Source organism: Ips typographus, linkage group LG7, assembly GCF_016097725.1.
Source record: "Ips typographus isolate SLU linkage group LG7, UJ_Ityp_2.0, whole genome shotgun sequence".
NCBI classification, from domain to species: Eukaryota; Metazoa; Arthropoda; class Insecta; order Coleoptera; family Curculionidae; genus Ips; species Ips typographus.
The window spans coordinates 3,556,768-3,583,457 of record NC_138428.1 but is presented as its reverse complement, the minus strand read 5'-3'; the positions used below and the strand labels follow the sequence as shown (position 1 = coordinate 3,583,457).

At 36.3% G+C, this 26,690-nt stretch overlaps 2 protein-coding genes and 1 long non-coding RNA gene across 6 annotated transcripts; 2 read left to right on the top strand and 1 right to left on the bottom strand.

Moving 5' to 3' along the window:
• Positions 1 to 12,209: 12,209 nt before the first annotated feature.
• LOC145732279 (uncharacterized) lies at positions 12,210 to 17,040 on the top strand. Its single transcript, XM_081984430.1, has 2 exons — positions 12,210 to 13,425; positions 16,628 to 17,040. The coding sequence occupies exons 1-2, from the start codon at positions 12,519 to 12,521 to the stop codon at positions 16,789 to 16,791; spliced, it is 1,071 nt and encodes a 356-aa protein (XP_081840556.1). The 5' UTR covers positions 12,210 to 12,518; the 3' UTR covers positions 16,792 to 17,040.
• A 3,509-nt stretch (positions 17,041 to 20,549) lies between these two features.
• Positions 20,550 to 26,624, bottom strand: ACXD (Adenylyl cyclase X D). 4 transcript variants are annotated; one of them, XM_081983515.1, is made up of 21 exons: positions 26,457 to 26,624; positions 26,001 to 26,147; positions 25,409 to 25,558; positions 24,987 to 25,355; positions 24,783 to 24,932; positions 24,616 to 24,728; positions 24,416 to 24,560; positions 23,872 to 24,011; positions 23,665 to 23,814; positions 23,495 to 23,609; positions 23,222 to 23,442; positions 22,955 to 23,164; positions 22,735 to 22,899; positions 22,438 to 22,684; positions 22,318 to 22,386; positions 22,122 to 22,265; positions 21,728 to 21,947; positions 21,345 to 21,508; positions 21,061 to 21,289; positions 20,873 to 20,986; positions 20,550 to 20,817 (listed from the first exon to the last, which is right to left on the bottom strand). In XM_081983515.1, the coding sequence occupies exons 2-21, from the start codon at positions 26,130 to 26,132 to the stop codon at positions 20,642 to 20,644; spliced, it is 3,423 nt and encodes a 1,140-aa protein (XP_081839641.1). In that variant the 5' UTR covers positions 26,133 to 26,147; positions 26,457 to 26,624; the 3' UTR covers positions 20,550 to 20,641. The 4 variants fall into 4 exon arrangements, with proteins under 4 accessions (XP_081839641.1, XP_081839642.1, XP_081839643.1 ...); XM_081983516.1 differs by lacking the exon at positions 26,457 to 26,624 and having other exon boundaries at positions 26,001 to 26,187; XM_081983517.1 differs by lacking the exons at positions 26,001 to 26,147; positions 26,457 to 26,624 and adding an exon at positions 25,721 to 25,857.
• Positions 25,780 to 26,292, top strand: LOC145731636 (uncharacterized). Its single transcript, XR_014178839.1, has 3 exons — positions 25,780 to 25,858; positions 25,915 to 25,973; positions 26,038 to 26,292. It is a non-coding gene; the product is annotated as an uncharacterized LOC145731636 (long non-coding RNA).
• Positions 26,625 to 26,690: the final 66 nt, after the last annotated feature.

Sequence of the window (26,690 nt, the reverse complement as noted above, 5' to 3'; positions counted from 1 at the left end):
AATATAATAATTATTAAACTTTAGAAAAGTGTGATAAAAATTACGTTTGTAATAATATTAATCAGGAACTGAAAATGTACAGGAAAACTCTTGTGATCTTACAGTAAAAATTGGAAATTTTCTAAAATATCCCTAAAATTCATAATACTTTATTAAGAGAGTGAAACAGCCCCCCAGTTTCTGTTTAAAGTAACTGTAAACACGAAGAAAAAAACAAAATTCCTCTCTCCCCAAGGAGCTAAATGGGAAAAGTTTTCTTATTGGAAATTCAAATTTCCCGCTCCTAAGTTTGATAAAGTGGGTACAGGTAATCTTGAAAGTTCGTTCGAGTTAAGTTGGGGAAACTTTGCTTTAAGTCCCTGTTTACTTAATGCTAACTTTCCTCTCTAAAGTTAAAGTTTAGTGTGGCAGAACTTTAAACTGGTGATAAGGCAACAAGCAGCTCCATCTGAAAGAGAAAATGCACATTATTGCTTGTTCAAAAGAGTGGTGGCGTCATCTATGAATGTGTTTAGCTACGCACGTTACAAACTGCTGTAAACTGGATGAGTTCTTGGAACTCTGCAAGACAGATGGCGCTTCATTGCACTACTTGCTATACTTGTACGGTTTGCTTGATAGATGGCGCAACAGGTTCTAAGTTACCCTTATGGTCAGACACCAGAAAAATCAAACGGTTCTGTAACAAAAACAAAAGTCACTTTCAGTTGAACGGGTACTAAAAATGTGACGACGACCATCTGTCCTGTCCCGGGACTTCAAAAAAGAAAAAAGAAAAATCTCCCCGAGAGTGGAAAACAATAAAGACGCTAATAAATTAACGCTGCCTAATTTGTTTATAATAAATTCAGTGACGGTTTACAGTATGGATCTCCTCAAATTTGGGGGCCCCGGATAGACGGGAATATCTGTCACCCACTTCTCATCTCTTTGTTTATCTTTAACGGGAATATGCTCGGCAGCCCTGGTCGTGCTTGGGTTGAGTGACGCGCTAATTTTCCGTCTAATTTTGTTCAGTAGCGTACCATCAGTTTGTCCCCATTATGGCTTAGAAATATGTGACGTGGTTAACAACAGTTTATAAAATCGTTAATATGAAATTATTCATAAATGTTCAGTCATAAAATGAGTTACTTTCATCCGCACCAATAAGAGCCTACTATACAACCTGAGATGTTGCAAGTTGTAGAATGTTTGATTTAAGAGTTTCCTCAGAAGTACCAATACTTCATTGTCACCGTCTACACGAACCTCCAAAAAAGTAACTTAACCTGAGATGATGCAGGTTGTAGAATGTTTAGTTTAAGAGGAGCGCTTTTCTAATATTCTAAGATGGGTTCGTTACTTCCTAAGGTTAACTCAGAAGTGCCAATACTTCATTGCCACCATCTGCACAAACCTCCAAAAAAGTAACTTAACCTGAGATGTTGCAGGTTGTAGAATGTTTGGTTTAAGAGGAGCGCTTTTCTAATATTCTAAGATGGGTTCGTTACTTCCTAAGGTTAACTCAGAAGTGCCAATACTTCATTGTGGCAGCCTACAAGTACCTCCAAAAAAAAGTAAAATATAACTTCAAGCAACTTAACCTGAGATGTTGCAGGTTGTAGAATGTTTGGTTTAAGAGGAGCGCCTTTCTAATATTCTCAGAAGAGATACTTCCTAAAGTTAACTCAGAAGTACCACTACTAAGCTTATGTCCCGAGATGTTTTCTACGGCTTTTATCACAACATATTGTAGGCCTTATTGTGCAGATCGTACATTTCACGAAATTATGTCAATGTATAGATAACTTCACTCAAAATACAAAATTCACCAGTACCATAGACTGAATTAAAACCAAAGATCATACATAACAGTTTTGGCTTTACTTGTCCTGAATTTTCTGTTATTACCCCTTCAAATTCAGTAAATGTGTTATGCCAGTTGGGTATACACGTGATCTTTCGATCACTTTGCTCTTAAGCCAAAATTACAGAACTTGTGGTATATATGTTCCTAGTTTGTAATTGGTCAAGAAAAAGCAGCAAGCTGAAAGCTGCTTTTCTTGACCAATCACAAACTAATCACTGTGCTGTAAATTTTTCTCTACCTCTCTTTGACCAATTACAAACTACTAACAGGTTTGTTACGCCACTGGTTGGGTGTAGGCAACATTATCTGGTTTCTATCTATTAAAACATCGTTACTCTTGATGGCAAGACTAAGGTGGAGGTGTAGATAACGTGGGTCTAACTTCCACTCCATTTTTTTTATATAATATACTGAAATTGAAGGATTTTTCGGTAGAACATGTGTACCTGCGCTTGTCAATATTGTGATTGCCAGTGGTTTCAAGTGGCACCGATAAATTTCCCTTAAAGTGGCAATTTGCATCAGTCCGATGATTTACGTGCTGCTGGCAGAAGTTACAAGGGGGTGGTTTCAGTTTTTTTTTATATTTTACGAGCATTAGTGATTTACGTTTACTGCTTTATTCCAAGTATCTCAATTAGTATCATCAAGTAGGTATATCATGCAGAATGACACTTTACATAATGCAAACTTCCAATAAGAATTTGTGGTATTATACACAGTGTTTAAAAAAAAAACTTAATGAAGGCTTTATTTTGCTATAATACTGTGATAAGGCTTATACTCATTTTTAGAAATTAGCATTCCCATCCTAGCTCAGCATGCTTCAAAGTGTCCTTGATTTAAGTGTTATACAGGGTGTGTAGTTCAAATTAATGTACGTGAAAATATAAGAAACCGTTGAAGATTGTAGGTTGATAATGTTATAGGAGATGAAAACCAAAAAATACTGTTTTAGTTAGTGTCATGTTTTTAAATTTTTGCATTCTTAAAATTGTCTTAGTTTATTAACTGTCAAAATTTTAATACAGCTAACGATACGAATTTTGACAGTTAACTCATCAAATGTCTCTTAACATAGGGGCGTGGTCTTACTAGTGATTGGTTCGAGTTCTTCAAGTCACGTCCCTTAATTTAAATGTTTCACTTTTACATTTTGTATTCTTTTGTTTTAACGTAAGGACGCCGATGTTCCTAACTAAACGAAACGGAAAAAAAGGGTAATTTTATGGATACGGAGCGGTTCTGTTGCTCGCCCAGTGTAAACAAACAATGGAGACGATCTACCATGTTGCCCGAGAAATGCCACACATTGCGCTTTACGACGGGGCCTCGGCCTGCCGCCATATTGCATCTGGCCGGGGCCCCCGTTTCCCGTCTTCTATTTCGGGTTAGAGAAAGCCCTAATTACGTTTCCAATCTTAAACCTAATAAAATCGCTTTCGAACAACTGGGGAATTTGTTGCCAATATCCGAGAAACATCACTGAAACGAGCGTCATTGTGCCCGCCGCAGATGTCGGGCGATATACGCAAACCAGGGACAATTTCGCAGACCGAAAGTACCGGATAACGAAAACAGAGAACCCCGCAACGATAATAAACAGATCGATTCGGCTTTAATAAGAATTAACGAGGCCGTAAATTCCCGGGGACGTGAAAAAATCGGGATCTATCAAAGTAGGAACGAATGCAATCCAGATCCAGTACATCTTCACGTGTGTCGGCTTCGGAACGAAAATAAACCGATCCGTGATAGATGACGGCGATTAAAATAAGAAATTTGTGATTTTACTGGCTTTTACACCAGCACAGAGGCGGCGAATTTCCTCAAAAATTCCTTGAAAAAGAATTTTTCGTGCAAGAGCTGTTTAGAGCCGTTTCAAAAGTCACGTGACCTCCATGTGATTTTATAATCATGGTGTCATAATGCGTTTGGATCCGAAATCATTGGTCGAAAGAAGGTGGGAGTGTTCAAAACCATACTTCTGATACGTGACCCCGCCTACTCCACTCTAGCCACACCCACCCAAAAAACTTATGATTTAGACCCTCCCGTCCCTTTGGGTTACATTTATAAAGTTGAACACAGAAATATTATAGAATTTTGCTTTGCTAGAAGCGTTTTGATAGGTACACAATGTCTGAAATTCAACTGGAAGCATGAAGATCTTGAAAACAAATACAGAAGCAAAAAAGTCTAAATAACCTACATTTAGTTATTTTGGGTTGTATAGTTATATAATACCAATTTTCTTTACGTGGAGTGTAACATTGTAGTCAGAAATTTTAACTGGGAGTGACCAATTCCAAATCCAAAAAAGGGTGTGTCTTATGTTAAACTAACTGTAACTATCCTAACAAAAACAATATTATTTACATTGTGTAACTGATGACTGATTAATAATATAAGGTATTTGTATATTTTCTATTAAGTCTGGACGTAACTTCGTTCAAGAAGTTATAAAATGTTGTTTTGAAGGGACTGTACTGAACAGTGGAGGTGGTTACCAGAAGATCACGCCCATTAGACTGGGACCACGCCCCTTTCATGCAAAATTGTCAGTGTCTTCACTTTTTCCAGTTTCCTCACTTGTAAAAAAAGGTTAAAAGAAAGGTGTAAAGGGTTAAAAGTTAGTTTCTTCAACATTCTTACATAAAAAAGGTCATTTTTGTGTTACTAGGTTCATTCTCTGTAAATTTCATGTAACAACAAAAGGCTACTAACTTTTAATTCAAATTTAGGTTTGAACGCCACTGGTACGATTTTCACCCGACCGACACATAAAATAGCACAGGAAACTGTGAATCCTTTAAAACTGAGATTTTGTTTACATTCAGCCATGTTATATTAGAACAGTTACCAGGAGCAAGGTGTCGATATCTCAAACGTGTCTGCAAAGTGCTCTTTTCACGTTCAGGAACTGGTGCAAATGGCGCGTAAAAAATAAATTTAGACTCAACGTTGAATAAAGTTCAACCTGATTGACACTGGATAATATTGAAGGGAAAGTCTAAGGGGAGTGGCCTAAACAGCACACAACCAATAAGAACGGTGACACTGTTTTTGTCAACCTACAGACACGCCCCGTTTTGAAGGTTTAAGTGTCACATGATCCAACGTAAGCTCCGCCTTCTTCAAATCTAAACCACGCCCTGTTGTGGCTTAAATGACTTAAAAAATACAAAGTTGAATAATTATTAACAATTTTTAGGATTTCCAAAACAAAAATTGCTTTACTTTACAATGTATGAGTTAGGGGCGTAACATCAAAACCACGCCCTGTAAAAACGTGGCCAATTACTTCAAAGTATTTTAAGAAGACGTGACCAAAAACAACCAATAGGAGATGAGAACCACAGGTTCCTCCCTCCTTTAACATGTTTTGATTGTCGTTTTGTTCTTCAAAGGGGTACCGTACACCACTGTCCTTGAGAATGCATTAAAACAAGACGCTTTTTCGAATCCGTCACTATATCTGTGCTGGTGCTGTACACCTTTCGGCTCGTACGATTTGTTTATTGTTGGAAGTAAAGACCCGGGTCAGATCAGATGATTCGCCGCCTACATTTGGGTGGTCCCGGGGACCTTAATGTAATTGTGGTCCGTTTTCGTTTTGTAAAAGCACCGGGAAAGATTAAAGGGGGCCGCGGCCGCAAAAGAGCGCCGCGACGCCTATTTCGAGTCGCTTTTTGTTTGTTTATCGGTAACGACTTTATTTTCAAGCCATTGTGTATATAATAGCTTCGAATGCAAAAATTTTGACGTATTCTACCAGTGAAGAAAATTTAAATTTAGCGCCTTCAAATATGTTGACATTTGACAATAAGTTGCAGCGTTGTCAGGTCTTGCTAACAAAATTAGACTTTTTTAAATTACTGTCACCCTTAATCTGTCAAAACAGTCTACTTTATTATTATGTGTTAGGAAGCAGTGACTATAATACGAATACGAATTTTTTTTCTTAAATCCGACTTCGAACTCAGAATTTACATTGTCACATTGCAAAAGCTCTTCAAACCAAATGAGACAAAATTTTTCAGTTTGGCAACATTGCAAACATTCTTCGAAGTAAATTAGTAAAATTTGTTAACTTTGGCTACATTGCAAACACACTTCAAAGAAATTAGTCGGACTTGTCAGTTTGGTTACATTACAAACACTCTTCGAACCAAAATTGTAGAATTTGTTAGTTTGATAACATTGCAAGGGCACTTTTGAACCAAATTACCAAATTTTGTCAGTTAGGCAACATTGCAAAAAACTTCGATCTTAATTAAGAGAGTTTGTTAATTTGGCAACATTGCAAGCAAACACACTTCAAAGAAATTAGTTGAATTTGTCAGTTTGGACAGATTGGAAACTCTTCAAACCAAAATTGTAGAATTTGTCAGTTTGATAACATTGCATATACTCTTCAAACGAAATTAGTAAAATTAGTCAGTTTGGCAACATTGCAAACACTCTTTGATCTTAATTAGTAGAATTTGTTAAGTCGGAATTTAGTTAATTTCTGAGTTTGAAGTAAAAATTTAAGAAAAATACCGTCTGTGGCCCTTCTACGCCTTCGTACTATAACGTTTCAAGCATAATACATTTTTGACAAGTATCTTTGTGGTTTTCTATACAGGGTGCCACAAATTCGTGTCTAATTGGTTAAATGGAGGCAGTTGCAGAATTTGGAGTTCAATCTTATGCCGTTTTAACATTTAAAAAAATCCAATCACTTCCGGAAATATCCGAAAAAATACGAGAAACGTTTTTCCAAAATTTCGTATTTTTTTGGATATTTCCGGAAGTAATCGGATTTTTTTAAATATTATAACTTCATAAGATTCAACTCCAAATTGGGCAACTTTGCCTTCATATTTAACCAACGCTGTATCTTTTAGCGTTTTCGAGATCCCTATATTTAGACACCCTGTATAGATGGCGTCGTTTTCTCTAATATTTCCATTTGTTTGCTGTTTTTGTTTGTAACGGTGATTTAGAAAATTGGCAAAGTGACCAATTAAGAAATTAATAAATGATTAATTTATCACGTTTCTGTAATGTTGCCAAATTGACTATTATTCTAGTTTATCACTTTTTTTCCATTACATCTTTTACTTTACTACCTACCAGGATTGACAATTATCACCATTATCAAAAATTCACGGTTTTTTCCTAACTTGTACACTAAGTTGACAACATCGCCGTTTGTTATGAAAGTAAAGGTGGATTTATGCATGATGTTAAAATTAAGCTAAACTAATTAACCCCCATTTGCACCGTCGTACTTTAAGCCTTAAGTGTAGTCCAGACTGTGACTTTTTCCACCAGTATTGTCACAGTTTGAACCAAACTTAATTTAAGCTGGGTTAACATCAACATGTGTAATGGTGTGTGGACATTTATGCAACCGAATCTTCTAGTAAGTTTAGTTAAGTTAAATTAAGAAGTTGGTCAACTTTTTAACTTTCTTAACTTAATATTTGACCAAGGTAAATAGCTTTGTTCGGGATTTTGATTCTGAACTGAGTTTTGAATATGGTTTTGGACAATTTGCACGTTAATTTTTATATAGTGCTGTAAATAAGTACACAGCAACCCATATCCCATTCATGCAGATGGTCCAGAACCCGAATCATGTACTCGAATAAAGCTATTTACAGCTATCTTGATTGACGTTTTCTTTCTTTGTCAGTTTGACAGCCCTATGGGCCTGATTTGGGCAAATAACCAAACCTGCAAAACAAAAACTTAAGCACAAGGTAAAAGAAAGTGTGTTTTATCTGAGAAAACAAATTAGTACAACAAAAGTAGTACCAATGGTGGCAATACCTTGTAAGTATTTTTAAATACTTGTAAACTTGAACATTGAACAGTTTTATATAAAAAAAACTGAAAGAACAACTTATGCTAGATAAATGAACTTTGTTTGTGTAAATACAGGGTGGTACAGTGAAACGCATGGTTTGAACTGTTCTTTTTACCACAGAGTGTTAAACTTTACTTCATCCTATCATTTTAGACCAACAATAACAATTTCAGGACACCCTGTTATCAGATTATCCAGTTGCTGTAAACAACAAAAGTTTTGATTCTTTTCTTCAGCCAATGGTTGTATAAGAAAGAGAGTAAGGTGTTTATCATTGGTCGCCAAGTACCCATCAGGTAGACTTTTACCTGTTCAAACAAAGGTTCAACCGTTTACGAGTTTTTATTAGCGAAGCTAAAAATACACTCCTCCTACAGGAATGGCGGACATACCTGAAGCGTGACGCTATATAACTCTTTCCAAAATTGTACTTTGAATGTTTCGTATCTGGGACAGTGGCCGAATGCGGTAGGTGGGTTCCAAGTGTTTCGGGTTCCAGACGTCACTCACAATATTTACCCGAATTTGCGTATTTGTAAGGGCCAAGTCAAAACAGTCGCGTCCCTTGAAGTGGGCCCTAAGACTTGGTGGGTGGCCTAGACAAGTAGCCAGTCTAGTCTTGTAATGTTACACAATTTTGGCTGTCGGCTATCAGTTTTTGAAGGGATTATCTGGGTTTGTAACAAAGTATCTACTTAAAATCCTCGACCGAAACAAATTAAATACTCTTTTTAATTATCGGGATGGCGTCAGCAGTAAATCGGATAACTTATCGTAAATTCTCAGCTTCAAAGGACTGACCGCCATGATCAATTCCTCTTAAAACGCCTCACTGTGTAGGTTTACGTCTTGTAATTACTAAGCAGTTTACAATCAGTTTTATTCTTTTGAGGATCATTATAAAATTGGATCTAGGCAAAAATTATGGTATGTATAGTTAAAATCATCAATCAGATAAGATCAATATGGATTTTTTTTTGGTTTTTGGCCTTCGGATATCCGTTGGTAGTGTGGCACTGACAAAACGCCATAAACGTCGACAATTACGGCCGTAAAATGAAAGAACAACATTAAAAAGGAAATTAGCTTCTGCAGTCGTAAATCACCGAGGCGTCGAAATTTTACGACGTCGTCATAACCTCCAATTTTCTAAACGAAAATCGAATCGATTAGACAATTTTTTTGTGGGTTATTTTAAGCTGGTTTTCAGTGCACTACGGTCAAATGTCACACATTTGTACACCATTTACTATGCAATTTAGAAAGCGTAAGTTGAATTTTAGAAACCCTGAGACGGATTTTAGAAATATCATTTGTATTTCATGAAAGATCAGTTAGATTTTTAACACGATAATTATACTTGTATAAAACAAATCTTCGTACTAACATTTGTAGTGAATAGTTACAAAGTTATTAAAACGATTTAGCAAATGAAGATATCTCGTAATTGTTACTACAGAGCAATTCGCTCTAAAACATAAACTACTCGTCAAAAAGAATGGGACAGCAAAATTTTTGGTCATTTTGAGTGGCTGTTACTTCAAATTGATTCACTCGATTTTAATAATTTTTTTAAGGTTTAAAAGATTTTTTCTTCCTCTTTCTGATGACCTAAATGATCTTTTTGAAAGTTGCCACGGATCCGAGTATACAGGGTGTGGCTGAGGTGTAGTCAAAAAATGAAAAATTCGGTCTAACGCCATTCGGTCAACAACCAAAAGAAAAATAATCAATATAAAATCTAACGTTTTATTCTTAAATCTCCTTCTTCCTCTTCTATTGCCCTATCCGATTACGGACGTTGGTCATCATGGCTATGCGGATCTTATTGGCTGCGCATCAGAACAGTTCAGTAGATGTTGCTCCAAACCATTTTCGCAGGATAGCCAGCCATGAAATTCTTCTTCTTCCAGGCCCTCGTCGGCCATCAACTTTGCTTTGGATTATTGTTTTGGAGAATTCTGTATTTGTTACTTCTCATGATATGACCAAAATACTCTCATTTTCTACGCTTCACAGTAAGCATGATTTCAGACTCACATCAGAGTACCTACTTCTTCGTTTGTAATTCTTTCTATCCAAGAGATTCTAAGAATTCTTCTGAAAATCCACATTTCAAAAGCTTACAGCTTTTTTTCCATAGCGTCTGACAGCGTCCAAGCCTCCACACCGTACAGAAGAGTATATGCAACACACGACTATTCTCTTCTTTAGAGCCAGATTCAGATCTCGACCTGACAGGAGCAGTCTCATCTGCATAAACGTACTTCTCGCTATTTTGGTTGGACTGGATTTTTACTAATCATCATATATTTGGTCTTATTGACATTTAAGTTCAGCCTGTACTCCTCACTAGTTTAGTTGACCCTGTCTAACAACTCTTGTAGCCCCTCTAGACTGTCTGATAACAAGACGGTGTCATCAGCATAGCGGATATTATTGATGATTTCACCGTTAACTCTGATGCCTCAATTTGTGTTTTTTAGAGCCGTTTAGCTCCGTGTTAATAGAAAATAATGGTATCAGAGCATTAATTTCAAAATTCGAAAGAGTTAGTAGAAATGGGAGGCAATTTTCCAAAATTGTTTGCAAAGTTGGTGGATAGCATGCAAAGGGTTGCGGAGTTGGGTCACCCTGTTTTTTGGTTCACCCTGTATGAAGGCAGTTCATAAGTTGTTACTTAAATTGGGTAGTTTTAAGTGTATTTTTTCTAATCCCGTATTTCTTCCGGAAAAGATCTAAAGAAATTGTTGAATTTGAAACAAGAGAATTAAAGGTAACCACATTTTTAAAGTTTTGCAATAAATTTTGTAAACGTACATAATTTCTCGACACAAATCAAACCACCTGAGTATGTAATATACTATTTCTAATAGCCGTAGTTGCAATTTGCATGGTAAGAAGTTTAAAACTTAACACTTTAAACAAAATATAGCATTATCTAAAGCATACAATTTTACAAATACCACTGAATTCAATGAAGACAATAAAACTAAACAATTGTTATGGTTATGCCATTTTTGAGAAGAATCATATATAAATTATGAAATTTTCTTAAAAGTAGATAAAATGCCCGCAGTGCTTCCATGAAGTTCAGAAAAGTGTTTACCAGTTCTGATTTCGATCTTGGCCTAAGGCCTGTACTATAAACAGGATTGAGACATTCGAGATGTGGATCTACAGACGTATACTAAAGATTGCAAGAAGGACAAATGATAATATCTTGAGAATGATCAATAAAGATCGCTAGAGAGAGACACCAATTTCTACAGTTGATAATTGAAGAGAAGATTGAGGAAAGGAGAAGAGTCGGCAGGAAGAGGATATCATGGCTTCGCAACGTCAACCAGTGGAGGGGAATGAGGACAATAGAAGAACTAATCCATACAACACGGAATAGAAAAGAGTGGACAAATGTGATCGCAAACATCCATTAGTGGATTTCAGCAGAAGAAGAAGAAAGGTATACATTATGTGATATGTGTAACTAGTAGCAGAGTATTTCATTAAATTTGGTCTGTGCTGTGTTTAGTTTCGATTCGAAGGTAAATTTGAAACATAATGGTTTTTGTAATTTATTTTAAATAGAACAGACTTTGACAAAAATGTTTCACATTTGAATATTCGACTATTTAAGTTCTCTTCTACATTTTGTAGAATTCATTTGCACACATATAAGGTGTGCAAATGAAAAAGTAATATGTCATTTTAACAAATAATTGTTTCAGTTAAAATACTAACTAATAATTTGTTTAAATAAAGTGCACTTTTCTGGAAAACACTTTATAACAATTACCAATCAATACATTCGTTTTGACTATATTTTAAGCGCTTATTTAATTCAAGTACATTTTTTCAATAGCAATCAAATGCTTCTTCATCTTAAAAGAAATTATTAATTCCGATCAAATTTTCACAATCATCAAATTCATCCAGAAAAAAAACATATTAGTGTGCAATTTTACTGTATTTTAAAAATTGTAAGTTTTGGAATGAGTCTGTTTTCGAACAGGTTGAAAGTTCTCACTTAAGCCACCTAGTATAACTTTTAGTTTATACTGGGTGACTTAAGTAATCTAGTAAGAAAATTTTGGTGGGTTAACAGTAGAAAACTTTCAGATTTTCTTGTTATTTAATACAATAACTAAGTATGGCAACTTTTACTCTTCTATTACATAATGTTTAGTTTTTCCTTTGCCATAGAAAAAAATGTTATTAAAAACCAATAAGACTCAATCTAAGAAGGTACTATCTGCAAGTTTTTAACCCAGTTTACACCTGCATCTACCCATCTAAAAAAAAAACGTATTTTATGACAACAAAGTAACCATACAATATCAACAACATTGAAATAAATGAAACGGGTCACACATTGCGGTCCTAAGTATCACAAACATGAAAATAACATTACAAAAAAAGTTCCATGAGAACCGACATTTCCAACGTGATTCGTTGAAACAGAGTTATGGTGGGGGAATTTCAGACAGGATTTCAGCCAAGCACCGCCTGAAAAAGTCGGGAGCACAAAGGATGGCGGTACCGTATATTGGTCCTTATCGCACTTGGCCCGTCCGCGCTCCAGACTCAGCGCCGGGCGAATTTTAATATCATTCCCGGTTCCAAGACCGTACGCGAGACATTTGTATACAAAGCGGGTTTAGTGTAAATTGTGTACGAATCCCGGGCCAGTGTTTGTATATCGGCCCCGTAAATATACACTATATTGTGTATATACGGTGCGTGTGTATCAAATAAAGATCGGATTGTTTATAGTTTATATGATTTCGATGTAAACGTTTTGAAGAAATGATGAAGGAACAGCAGTTGGTCGAAGTCGGCGCCGCCGTCGGTATCCAGCAACACCTCGGTCAGCTACAGCTTCACCACCCTAGCGTGATCTCGTTGAACGAATCAGCCGCCCAACAGCAACAGCCGCCCAACAATGTTTCTCCCGAAAGCAGCGGTTCCGACGACCAAAAACCAACATCGTCTGACAAAAAGAGCGGCATCAGGAGACAGGAGAAGCCTCCTTACTCATATATCGCTCTTATCGTCATGGCTATCCAACACTCACCAACAAAACGTCTCACCCTGAGTGAAATTTACAGTTTCCTACAACAGAGATTCCCTTTCTTCAGAGGTAGCTATCAAGGCTGGAAGAACTCGGTGCGACACAATCTCAGCCTCAACGAATGCTTCATTAAGTTGCCTAAAGGCCTGGGACGTCCAGGCAAAGGACACTACTGGACAATAGATCCAGCGAGCGAGTTCATGTTCGAAGAAGGCTCGTTCCGAAGACGTCCCAGAGGCTTCCGAAGAAAATGCCAAGCCATGAAACCCCAATACCATCACGGAACCTTTTTTGCCAACAATATGTCCACAATGGTTAATCAAACGGGCGGTTACGAGCACCAAGGACTGGTGCAGACCCAGGACTATTCCACAGCCTGCACCTACAATACGGCATCGCCCCAAGTGTCCACGGGGGGTCACTACTCCAATTACGAATATCCGGGGGTGTATCAGCAACAGTGCGAACGGGATTGGGGCGCAAACACGGGAGCCCTGTTGACGCCCTACGGAGACGGAGCTATATCCAGCAGTTATTTAAAAGCGCCCATCAGTCCTGTGGGGGAGAACCACCAGGATACGCCGCCGCCACCCGTCGACAATTACTATCAGTATGGAGTGATTTCTACTTCGACAGAAAACTGTAAGTACAACTTTGTTGGTCCAAATAATGATTAAGGTGGTTAATTATTTAAAACTGAAACTCAGAACTCTTCTCTTTGTTTGAAGGTTTTCAGTTTTGATTTTTCAATTTCTTCTTCAGAATTTCTTCTAAAGGAGCTCAACCTCCAAATTTTAACTTTTCAGTCAGTTTTGTCTTTCAGGCATCGTCAGACACGTAAAACGAATCAAATATTTGCCTTCACACAATCATCTTATCGGTAACTGTTCAGAAAACTTTTGAATCCACCCTATATTTGTTTTTTTACAAACTTTTGTTTCTAACTAACAAAAATTAGGGACGTATTTATAAAATATTTTTTTAAATCATCGGTATTTTTGTGAAAATTTAATTTGGACTCTTCTACTCTTTAGTGCAAATTTGATGTCTTATTTTAACTTATTCTAACAAAAAATATAAAAGAATAACATTTTGACCAAAATATTATAAGCAAAAAACACCTAATTAGTACTTTTTGTTAAAAAATCTTACAAATCATTTACACTCACAAAAGTAAATTGCATATGTGGAAAATCAAACAAAAATTGAATTTAATGCTTAATTAAACGTTTTGAATGCGACGTTTACTTTTTTACTTGTCACATTCAAAACGTTATTTTACTTAATAACTATGCTCAAAACTCCTCTACAAAGTATACAGGGTGTTCAGATATTTTTTTAAACATTTTAAAATCCAAAATCAATTTTGTTGATCAAATTGGTGTGAGCATCCTATTGTCTTTGTATTACAACCCAAAAAATAACTAAGTAAAACTATTACTATTTAGTACTTATGATTACTGTTGCTACTCTACTAAGTAACATTTTAGGAAAATTTGCAATTATAATACTAGACAAGGTACCTAAAAATCATGGCTGTAACTGCAATTAATTGAACTTTTACTTTCTAATTATAACTTTTTAAGGAATAGTAACACTCTCAAAGGTTTATCGTACTGAAATGTATACAAATTATTACTAAATTTAATACAATTATATTATTTGAAGTGAAATTATGGTTTTGGATAAAAACTACTTGCTAATGACAGAATTTTCAAGAAATTTACATAACATTAGAAATAATGTAATTTTAAATTGTGTTCTTACATAGATAAGTGCATGTTTAAGCAGATTCATTTACAAAATTGCATTTCTTACAAAACTACAGCGTTATTTTGCTTCTTGCTGTTTTCTCTACTCTTTTCTACATTCCAATCTTTTTCTAGTGCTTTTGTCTACTCTTATTAATTATATTGCTTTAAACATAAAGCATTTAATGTTATTTCTTTTTTTAATAATAGAAAATAAAATTAATTTGTTTTGAAATACCGGAGATAGAGTACTGATTTTTCTGTAGTAAAGAACCTGACAGTTTGTGGGAAAAAGTCATTGATTTAGGTTAGGTTAGATTAAAAACCAGTGCCGTATATAGCTAAAAATCCTGGATTTAAGTGCAAAACTGTGAAAAAACAAATTGAAAAAATTTATTTCTCTTAAAATATATGAGATGCGGTGCTGGTTTTGTAGCATAATAGTTAATCAATGTAAAAAGCAGCTTTAATTATTAATGCACACACAAAGCTAGAACTTACAGTGTTGTTAGTATCAATTTTGTTTAAAAATACAGTTTTAGTGACAATCATTTCGTTTTGTAGTATAGCAATAAAAACAAAATTTTAATTCGCAATTTTGACATTTTGGTGTGTTCTTTTTGCATTAAATCAACACTCAATAAGTTTGACAGATACGTCAAAATAGTAAGAAATTAGTTGTGGTAGTGTAGAGTTAAACTTTTTGAAAATATTGTAGATAATATTCTTGTTTTCTCGTTATAAAAAAGTCAAGTTCTATCAGAACTAAAGACTATTGGCAAAAGTCTTGTTTTTTTGTCTTGGAGCTTGGAGAAAGTGCGTAAAGTGATACTTTCCCGCATGAGATTTTAGAGCCAAGGAGTGTAAAAACAAACTTTTTCCGCTCTGTTTTGTGTGCAGAAAAGTGCTTACTACGCACAGTAGCAGAATATAGTTATTTTCCTAACAAGTGCGAAAAGCGATACTTTTCTTATCCGAACTAAAGACTATGGGCAAAAAAACTGGATTCTGGTTAAAACATCTGAAAGTCACAAAATTACTTCAAGAAGCTAAAATTAGCAATTGCCTGATTGAAAATGTCTTGTAGGTAATTCGTCTTGGAGAAAGTGCGTAAAGTGATACTTTCCCGCTTGAGATTTTAGAGCCATGGAGTGTAAAAACAAACTTTTTCCGCCCTGTTTTGTGTGTACACAGTAGCAGAATAAGTAAGTAAGTTTTCCTTGCTAGTTTTTAAAAATGAACACCCTGTATAGAACCAATTTGCTTTTACTGAACTGTGAGATGTATTTTCAGAACCCTAAAAATCGTCCGGATATCAAATTTCCGTGCTGTCACGCGTCCATTCATTAAACGTCCGTTTTACTATTACCGGTTTTTCTGCCGTTGAAAACTGTCCCGTCGTCTTTTGTTTTCTTTAGCCGGCGCTTACAGCGACCCCGAGCGTGTTGACAAGGTAATCCGAGATGGCGGCTAAACATGACAGATGACAAACGCGACGTTGAGGCGATAATGCGTTCGGTTACATTGTGGGTGGGCCGTTTTCATTTTAAATCGTTTGGCGGAAATCCCATTCAGTTACTCTGCCGTGCGCGATTAGCCCGGTCGTGAAAATGACAGCTGTCAAAAGTGACAGGTGACATTAGTGCGAGCGCCCGCACAATCAAAAAAAAAAACGAGAACGAATCGATTGAAATCTAAATTTAGGTTTTATGGTGTTGCCTGTCTGGTCTGGGTGGTTTTATGAGGTTAGCAAAATCCGGTCGGTTCGAGCACATTTGGTTCTTTCATCTGATAAAAGGGTGAGAATTATCGCACAATGTGGTTTTTATGGACGGTTTTGATCCCATAAAGTGCAGGCAATGACGCCGGTTGAATACCATCACTAGAATTGTAACTCTTTTTAGTTTTAAAATCTGATAAAACAAACCACCAGAACTTTTTTTTGACCGCTTATCATGTTGTGACGTTAATCACTTACGTCAATCAGTTGTCATTTTAGAGGATTATGTACGTCAACTGTCAATAGCGCTGACTGTCCTCAACACTTGACATACTAAACAATTATTTAATCTCGATTTTTGTCTTGATTTCAGTGATGAGACCGTCTAGTAACGGTTTGCAGCCGCCCAATCAATGCGACCGAAAACCGTACGTGTCGTCGCCACACTCGACCACCCTGCCGCCCTCTTTGCCGTCGCCACCCACCTCCAACACGCCTCACAGTTTCTACGAAACACCCGTCAAATATGGCATGTGAATTTGCTTTATATGACGTAAGTTTACATTTTGACAGAAAAATCATACAACTACGCTACAAGCCAAATGACAGATTGTTGTAAATAGTTTAAATCGTAAAAAGTGTTAAGTGGGTTTGGGGAAGGGGCGAAAGGGTTGCTGAATTATACGTAGTGAATGTAAAAAGCTGAATTAATTATAATTATTATCACGTATTCTCTATTGTTATAGTCGGTTTATTTATAAATAAATATTACTTAATTAGTGACGATTCGGCTGTGTTAATTTAAAACCTGAACGATATTTCCACAGGACAAGTATTTGGGTAAGTGTGATTGGTCCAAAAAACCAATCACAAACTATGACCCACTGTGCTGCACATGTAGCAAAATTGACAAAACGCAGGGCTGCCAACTTAAAATGTCAAAATTTCTTGTAACCCTGTTCTTTATGTTCCATTTTTTTTCTCCACAAAACACTACTACTCGATACGTTTTGGTTTACTTACGAAACTAGTGCCCATCAGTTTACCTATATTCTGGCAAAAACATAGTTGCTCTATACTAATATTCGTTGATATAGAACAACTATACTATCTGTCAAAGTTATCAATACAATGAAAAAATCAACCTAACAAGGGTTATAATCAACTATACTGCAGTATAAAGTTATTATAATTGAGTTGTGTTCTAAGTTCAGTTCCAAACGATGGAAACTCATCAATATCTTAAAAATCAACAAAACGATTTTTTAGAGTGATATTTTAAAAATTGTTTATGAAAAATAATTAGCAATTACAAATTTTTCGAAAATATGTAGTAAAACTCGTTAAAAATCAAAATTGGAGCATGTTTCTCCTGCTCTGATAGTTGTTGCTACCAAACGTTTTAAAGACTGCAAGACTTAATTGAAAAATCGCTGTATTTGTATGAATAATTCACATACCCAGATTGATAAAGTTAGTAAACCTGGACAACAAACTGCTAAATTTCAAAATCCTTACTAATAGGCAAAGTAGTCTCAAATTGTTTAAGTGAACTGTCTACAGAATTTTAGGTATTGGCAACCATTCCAAAATATTCTAAAATATAGCTTCCAACAGACAAATTGCTACTTTATGACTAATCACAATATTCTACATCATTTTCAAAAGACTTTTCTAAATGTTAATAACGACATAAGCCATCCAATCGGCTTGTGGTTTTACCTTTCTTTAAGTGGTGGTTACTTATCCAGAGCAAACAATTTTCACAAACAACAAATTGCTGTCTTTTTCCTTTAATTTGTTAGTTTGGAAACTTTAGTGTTATTAGTGTATGAATCATCAAAAATACAAGCTGCCCTATGATAAAATACATCAATCGACATACGAAAAATTATACTGATAAAAATTTGTGATCACCCTGTAACCTGTAAGCAATTGACCGATTAGTAACTTAAAAAAAATTGTGTTCTCTACCTTAATGGTCGAGGGTTAAAAATAGAGTCTAATCTCTAGTTCTAGTAATATTATTGACCTAGGTAAATAATAATGTCAACGTCATTTAAGACATATGACGTATGAAATATACTTGACTTGACTGAGATGAATTAGGTTGTCTCTTTATGTTGTTATTTTGTTGTTATCTTAGATTTTTAAATTTTCAGTTAAAAGACCATCAGAAATATGATCCATCCACGGTTTAGATAGCTTTTATTGTTCTTATGTCTTTGAATAAAAGCTTTTGTCTAAACCTTGGTTAATAATATACTATTTGCAATGTAATTCGACATAAAAATGTTTTTGTATTAAAAAACTGAAATATTTTAAAAACAGTCAAATATAGGGCTTTAAAAGTAAAACTATTCAGAATTTTCTGTAATAATGTGTTCTACAAGAAAAAAATTGACTTACGTCAACTACTTCAAAACTAAAAACTTTGAATCCTGCAATGCAGAGCAATAATGTAGTATATTATTCCATTATGCCTTCACAACCTCTCTTAGTAAATTAGCATTATTTTTTTTATGTAGAATACGTTCTTAACATTGGGACATCCTGTAGGTCGTTAACGAGATAAACCACCGGAATAGCTGGAATACCGTAATGAAAAAAACCCAAAGTACCGACTGAGAAAGTCACGTAGACCATTTCGTTCGCTGGATAACCGCAAAATTATTAGCACAATATGAACAATCTAATAATAATTATCGTGGGTTAGTCCACAAATTTTTCTGTGATTTTTCTCCGAAGTCCCTGGCACACAAAACGTCCAGAGACCTATCATCGCCAAATTTAAGTGCACACGTTAACAGCCCATATAACTTGTTCAATGAAAAGCTTTTTTGTGGGCCCTCTCGAAATACCGAACCGTCGTTCGTCTTATTTATAGGTACCCATTTTACCCAATACCACTATAAATTTATAGTACTTAACCGACGTTCGACCATACAACCATCTGCACTCACTCGGTCGTTCCTTCTATTATTTAGCCAAAACTATATGGCTTCGGACTCTATTAGTTTACACAGTCCTAGATAAGTACCAATATTTAATTTGCGTCCTTCGGAACATTATAGTATAAATATAGCGTGGCTAAGTACCCGGCTTGGAGTAAACCTCTTAATTTTAAATGGATAAACAGCGAACCGATCAAAGAAGTGTAAATTGGAAAATAAAGCGGTGATAACTATTCGAAGCGTGCTATTTAACAGCCTAAAAGAGATGGCCGGTTTACGAGATATCAACAGAAAGTCCAAAAGAAAGACGCCACGTAAATTAACCAAAACCCTTAAAAACCAAAGAGGAGGTGAAGTGGCTCATTAGCAGTCTATAATTTTTTATCTGGTGGAAATGGTCTAGTCAAGTACGAGCAGATCGTAAAATAATATGGAACTGTTGGTGTTGTGGATAGTTTTAAGGGTCAAAGTTGGTACTTACTGAATCAGCTTGACAACCATCAAAAATCTAAAGTCACATTGTGTTTAAATACTTATGCAAGTTAATGGCAACACTGTAAATGATGATGGACGTGGGCTAGAGATTCAGAATAGTCATTTGAAATTCAGAAAGAGTCAAAGGTAATTCAGAAAGAGTCAAAGGTAATTTAGAACAGTTAATTGTAATTCAGAAAATGTCAAGAGTAATTCAGAATAGTCATTTCAAAATTCAGAAAGAGTCAAAGGTAATTTAGAACAGTTAATTGTAATTCAGAAAATGTCAAGAGTAATTTAGAATAGGCCACTGTAATTCAGCAATCGTAAAGTGTAATTTTTAACCTAAATTGTGTTATTTTTTTATAACATTCATTGTATTATAAAGTGTATTAATTTATTAAAGTGCTTTGGAGATCCAGCTTTGGTAATTTTATCCACAGATAATGTATTTTATGGAATTGCCTTTAAATGTTCTGAATTTCATTTAATAGTTTCTGAATTCAAATTGATTTTTTCCGAATTGCACTTTGAGCTTTTCTGAGTCTCACTTGGCCTTTTCTGAACTACATTTGGTGTAGAAACTTCAATGATACACGTTTAACTAACTGACGTTTAGAACCATATCTACGTCATCTGTTTGACTTGTTTTGTACACTAAAAATATTAAAATAAAGCACATATTACTGTGAACAGCTAAAACACCATGTTTAGAGTCTGTTACATATCAGTTATACTGTCAATTTACTGAAAAAAGTATTATGCTGGAAATTTTCAGTTTTCAAAGCAAAATACAACATTTTATCCTACAATTGAGTCCACACATGCGTACCCACAACATATTAAAGTATTATGCATACAACCATGTAACGTAAAGTTCGGAATTGTTTATATTTTATATAACAATAACCAAACCTACAAACGGAACATACATAAAAAAGAGATAAATAGAGAGAGTATCATTGCGGCACCACTTCCTTCTGACGCAGCCGCACCAAATTAAAGTTGTCATCCATTTTGACAAAGAAAGTGGGCACGTTTCCCACCCCTTTTACGGTGCGCACGCCCCTTGGCACGCACTCGTACCCCAATTTTTCGATTTCCATTGCAGTTTCTTCCAGTACTTGGATTTGACCTAAATAATTGACATAGTACAGATTTCTGCAGGTTTTGCTAAGGTAAAGTAGTACCAGTTTGGCCGGTACTGTCCATTCTGGACGCCATATTGACAGCGTCACCCCAAATGTCGTAGAGGGGTTTTTTTGAACCGACCACGCCCGCCACTATAGGTCCGTGACAGATACCTAAAGTAAGTTTTGACATGGTTAACATTTTGACAGATACTAAAGATCAAATGTGACATTGACAACTGACTTACCAATTCTCAGTCCGACTTCCATAAACGAAGCGTTGTGTTCTTTAAACAGTTTGAAAACGTTGACGGCAAAATTGAGCAACACCTCTAAAGTACTGCTAGTGTGATGAGTTTCGAGCGCTTGCGCGGCCATTTCACTGTCACCTTTGACAGTCAGACCGCAGGCGGCCATATAAGTCCACTTGGCTATTTTGATTTTTTCCACTTTGGAGAAATCCTTGCGGTTGATCAACTGAAATGAACTGACATAAGCAAAAGCAACGTTGCCAACTGTACGAGGTGGATACCGTGTCCATTATGGTGATATACTGGTTCATTAGCTTTAGAAAGGCCATTTCGTCCTCGGTGTAAACCTCGTCAAAAATAATGGAGGCGAACATAACGGCGGCATGATTGTGACTCTCGTAGTATAAGTCGTTCATTTCTTTGTTGACGTCCAAGTAGATTTTTGCTAGAATTTGTTTTTTAGAGAAAAAAAGTGTGATATTTGCCATGTTTCAAAGTTAGGTTATGTCCACATGTGTGTGGTGTTTGTGATTGGTCAAAAAAAGCAGCTTTCAGCTTGCTGCTTTTTCTTGACCAATCAAAAACCATGAACAGTGGAAATTACGCAAATTTTAACAACTTGACATTAGTGACATGTACCCAATATGGGGGACTGTGCTCTTACCGACATGCCTAGGTAGAATATTGATTAGCATGTTGGTGTTGACCATTTGCTGTTCGTTTGCTTTCCGTTTCTCCTCCAGGAGCTTTGAGGTCCAGAGGAAGTCCAATCGGTTCATGTAGTCAGTTTGACGGTCCACTAGATGCAGTGTTACCATCAGGAAGATAACGCTCAGCACGTGACACACTTGGGGTGATAGGTGGGGATTAAACGTTTCGCTGCTCTACAATCAAAAAGATTTGTTATATTTTCAACCTTTGAATCCATCAGAAATAGTATTTTACATAAATTGTTCAAAATATTGTAAAAGAAGAAGATTTCAAAAATTTTTAATATTGTTATCACTCAATTGTATGGATCATTGGTAAACTCTGCACCACATAAATAGTATACTAACCTGGTAAATTGGTGTGACAAAATACAAAACGCAATAACTGTAGGCTGCAGCTGTCAAAACAGCATAGAGCAATTTGATCCACAGGAAAATCCGTAAAAATAGGAAAGTCATAATAAGAGCAAGTGAGCAGGACTCAGTCATGTGCTAGAAACTGTCAAATTACACACAAAAAAATATCAAAAAATAACTAATTCACCCAAGGTTCCATGCAATGGCCGTCCGCAATTTGCTCTGGATTGTTCAGGCTTTCGTTATGGCAAATCCACTGAAAATCGTTACTGAAATTTGCTACTATCTTCAGTCAAATTCAGCTTACCACTTCCACAAAAACGCAAAATAGAAACAGCGTCCAGACCACTGTGTATATGGTCAGTCTGGCCCAAAAGTTGTAAGTGATAAATTTGGAGGTGTCATAGAAGAATTTCAAGAAACGGTTAGAGGGTGGTACGTCGACAAATTGAGTGTAAAACTTCAAGTACAAGTAGTACGTCCAGGTGCTGGGCAACAGTACCAAAACCAAAATCAGTTGTGAAGTTATGAATTCGTATCTTAACCACGCCCGACTGAAATTCCACTTGTTTTTGCTCGTCCAATACAATCTAGCTAATCTTACCTTTCCAGAGTCATATTTTGGATGACGTAAACACACAAAATCAGTACTACCTGACTGGATACGTAGTACTTAAACATTGGATCCTTCATTTTGACATACTCCATCTCAATATTTTTATTTTTAAATACCAACAAACTATTGATCTCGTTCTCCTTGGAGTATTGGCTAATTCAAAACAAAAATTATGACAACTGTGGAAAAAAGCGTCATTCCAACATACTCTCGCTTTGAAAATGACATATCTTTAATAGTCTTCTCCATTTCCTTGTTAACGTTGGCTGCTCTCTCTATGTAACGTTTCGAGTTGCTGTTCATAAACGCCGTCCGTCTTTTCATGTCAAATGTTAATCTCCTATCTTCGTTCAGCCTGAATCTTTGACTAGGCCTACGTTGATACACCGTGCTTCGTCTAGCTGAACCGTCATTTTGACTGAAAAGATACAGAAGAAAAAAAATTGTCCAGAAAATCAAACCTGCGTTCACTAACATTCTGTCCTTGTCTTGGTCCATGTTACTACTCTCAATGATCGTGAGAGTATTAGGTGGTTCTTCTGGTATTCCAGCTAGAAGATCCAGGGCAGCCGTGCCCACATTTAGGTTATGTAACTGAGGTGGAGCACCGTTCTTGCGAAAGAGCGAGGGGCGTGGCACGGGCGTGTTTGATTCGCTGTGTTGAGAAGGAACGTCGTCCGATTGGTTGTCCTGCGGCTGTAATTAGACTACGTAAACCCCTCCCACTTTAGACCCGCCTTAAACTTACAGGGGACACTAAAAAAGTACCCAAACCATATTGGCGGAACTGTTCTATATTACGCGGTTCCAAGTCGTAGGGCTTGCGCAGCAACGCTCTGGTCGTACTGGTTATATGGACTTTCCTGTTGAACAAGTTACATTATGAGTGACTTAAGGCTTAAGTAATAATTTAATCACCCTGGTACACCAGCGCTCTCCATTTTATTGGCAATATCAACGTCTTTAGACCAAACGTCAAACTGGTATTTAACCTTCCCAATGATACCGCTAATGATGCGACCGGTATGGATACCAATTCGCATGTCAATTGTCAAATTGTTTCTTTCTCTGTCATTAACAGAATGGAATTAATGACATCACAACCAGTGGTAAAAGGGTATTTACCTGACGTCAGCAATGATCTTTATCATGGCCAATCCGAGATCAACGCAAGCCTCCGCGGGGTTAGAAGGGGGGTTGGGGGGGAGACCGGACACGCAGTAGTAACAATCGCCCAGAAACTTGATTCGAATGACTTTCAACCCCTTTTTTAAATAATTATTTTGCTTAGTTAACTGGACAACTATAAAACAGCATTAGCGTAAAATGTCAGTGGGTAGTTTGTGACTGGTCAAAAAAGAAGCAGCTTTCAGTTTGCTGCTTTTTTTGACCAATCACAAACTACCTGTGTGCTGTGCTTGCTATAATAAGAAGAGAGAAGTAGGTATTGCAAACCAATGTTCCAGACAAACATGGAGATAACCTGTGTAAGTGACTTGTGTCAATTTACACAAGATACCCACTAATGAAGTGCTCATGTGCTATTAAATGACATATCACATCTATTCCAGCAAACTGACAGATGTTACTGGTTTGCACTAGTTGAATAATATCAACTGCATTTAATGACTTTATTTCTGGACAGGACATTATATGAAATAACACTTACGTCGGATGCATCATCAAACCGACCAAACAGCTCATTCAAAACCTCCAGAAGATCATTGATATTCAACTGTTTGGTCATCACGGTGTAATTGACAATATCAGCAAATAGAATGGTAACACCCTCGTGAGTTTCCAACAAATCTTCACTGATAAAGAAGAAAAAATCTGTAAAACCAACCAGTTGAATGACAGCTGACTTACGGATTATCCAGACCCAATCGACCAAACTTTCGGTAGTTCTCCTGGCTCCGAATGTAGCTCTGTTTCACTTTATCAATTAACGGTGCCGGAATGATGCTGGCCATCAGTTGTTCCTGTCAATATTTACGTTTTAATAGAGAGTTGTGCGTAGAGATGGCGCTACTAACTTCCTGTTTTTTCTCGTGACGTAATTGAAAGGTGTTTTGGATACAGTCGCGGCGGTCAAGAAAACTTTTGCGTTGTACAATTTCGTTCAAATAGCGAAAGTACAGTCCCAAACCATTGAAACATACTAGGAAAATGACATCTGAAAAAACCTACAAAGTGACTGACGTAGTGTCAATGTCAGCTAGGCACAAACTAGTTCTTACCGTGGCCACCAGTTGGTCTGCCTTTTTGTATGTGATCAACACTAGAATGGTCACGTGACCGACAGAAACTGCCACCCCCAAACATGCGGCAACTATATTTTTTTTGACACCAAAATACATGTAACAACCAATGACAACCAAGAAAGTGTACGCTGGCATGTATGTGTATTCCTCCATGGTATCAGTGACGTCATGGTAGATTGGAACGAAGAAGTTGGTGGCTGTAATAACAGCAAACGCGATATAGCACGTGTAATTCCATTTGGTTCTGTGATGTTGCACGGTTTCCAGCAAGACGAAACCCACCACCGCCAGCACCGTCACTATAGAGTAGAGGATGATATCCGGTAACACTGTACGCAATTCCTCCTAGTGGCCAAAACAGTTTACTAAAATTGACTGTGTCAGTTTCATCAACTCACAGCATTGTCGATGGTTTCAGCCAATAGCAGTACGGTGTGACTCAAAAACAGTAGGAATGTGAGGATTAAGAATGAGGAAAAGTAGCCAAAATTGATTTTGTCCGTGTAGGTCCTGAAGAGATCGTAGAGTTCCAAAGTTTCGAACTGTGACTGAAACAAAAACCATTTCGTATTAAAAGTCTTGTCATTTAGTTAATTCTTCCACTGTTCTTTACGCAAATACGGACTTTTGTCTGATAAAATTGAATACAGAGGACGTTACTTGTTGCTACAATGCTAGGGGATTTACCGGTCAAGATTTGTTTTAAATACCTTACGTAATCGCCACTTTTTGTAAGCAACCATATCATTTTACACAACTCAGTCACATTGTCCACGCTGGCACTAGCACTACGTTTTGTAAACACTTAAACCATCCTCAAGCCTTCTATGCACACAAACACTCTGCCTGTAGGTATATGACTAACTGACTGAATTTAATAATCGACAATATTATTTACAAGCAGGTTTAACTTTATGGCATCCATTAATATGGAACACATCATTTATAAAAATTGATATACAGGTAATACGTGATAATTCATGTACGTACCCTTAAATGTGCCCTGGTCCATTTTTTCTCGTCGTAGGCCTCGACGTCGTTACCGTGCGAATCAAACAAATCATCCTCATCGTCGCTGATGAGGCTGATTGAGGTGGCTGAAACCTGGCGTTGCTCATACATGTGAACACCCTGTAACTGTACGAAGCATTGCTAATAATTGGTCAGAATGTCAACGTCAAGGGTTTCGTTATCATAGTTCGTATGGAAAAAGTGCTTTTTTTGTTTATTTATCAGGGTTGTCATTGATTAAATTTTGCGTTTAATAGACGTGGAAATTGGAGTTTTACGGTTTTAATCCATGTTATCTTCCTATTTTTGACATTTTTTCTTGATAAAGTCAAAGCTTAAAGGCGCCCAGATTTATAATTTCCAGGATTTATGACTAATTTTCAATACACACCAAATTCTCTGGATAATAAATTTATACGGATCTGAAACACTTACATGTTTATTTAACTAAAGAAAAAATGAAAATCTATTAAAACCACTTAATAACGTATCATGGAAAAAACACCCAATAACCCGACACTGTTTAAATAATTTTGAAAATTTCGTTTTGAAAGCGTCTGAATACTTAAATAATGTAATAAAACGCAAATCAGATAATCTCAAACAGCAACAAGGGATTAAACCAATCCATCTAAGCCATCTTATTGTGTGTATATCATTTTCAATCTG

What these genes read in the sequence shown, in the direction of transcription:
- ACXD (XM_081983515.1), bottom strand. Translation starts at nt 26,132, where the DNA reads ATGTATGAGCAACGCCAGGTTTCAGCCACCTCAATCAGCCTCATCAGC. An exon ending in CGATTGGGTCTGGATAATCC is followed by an intron (nt 24,561 to 24,615) that starts GTAAGTCAGCTG and finishes CTTCTTTATCAG; the next exon opens with TGAAGATTTGTTGGAAACTC. An exon ending in TATTCTACCTAGGCATGTCG is followed by an intron (nt 21,509 to 21,727) that starts GTAAGAGCACAG and finishes AACAAATTCTAG; the next exon opens with CAAAAATCTACTTGGACGTC.
- LOC145732279 (XM_081984430.1), top strand. Translation starts at nt 12,519, where the DNA reads ATGATGAAGGAACAGCAGTTGGTCGAAGTCGGCGCCGCCGTCGGTATC. An exon ending in TTCTACTTCGACAGAAAACT is followed by an intron (nt 13,426 to 16,627) that starts GTAAGTACAACT and finishes TCTTGATTTCAG; the next exon opens with TGATGAGACCGTCTAGTAAC.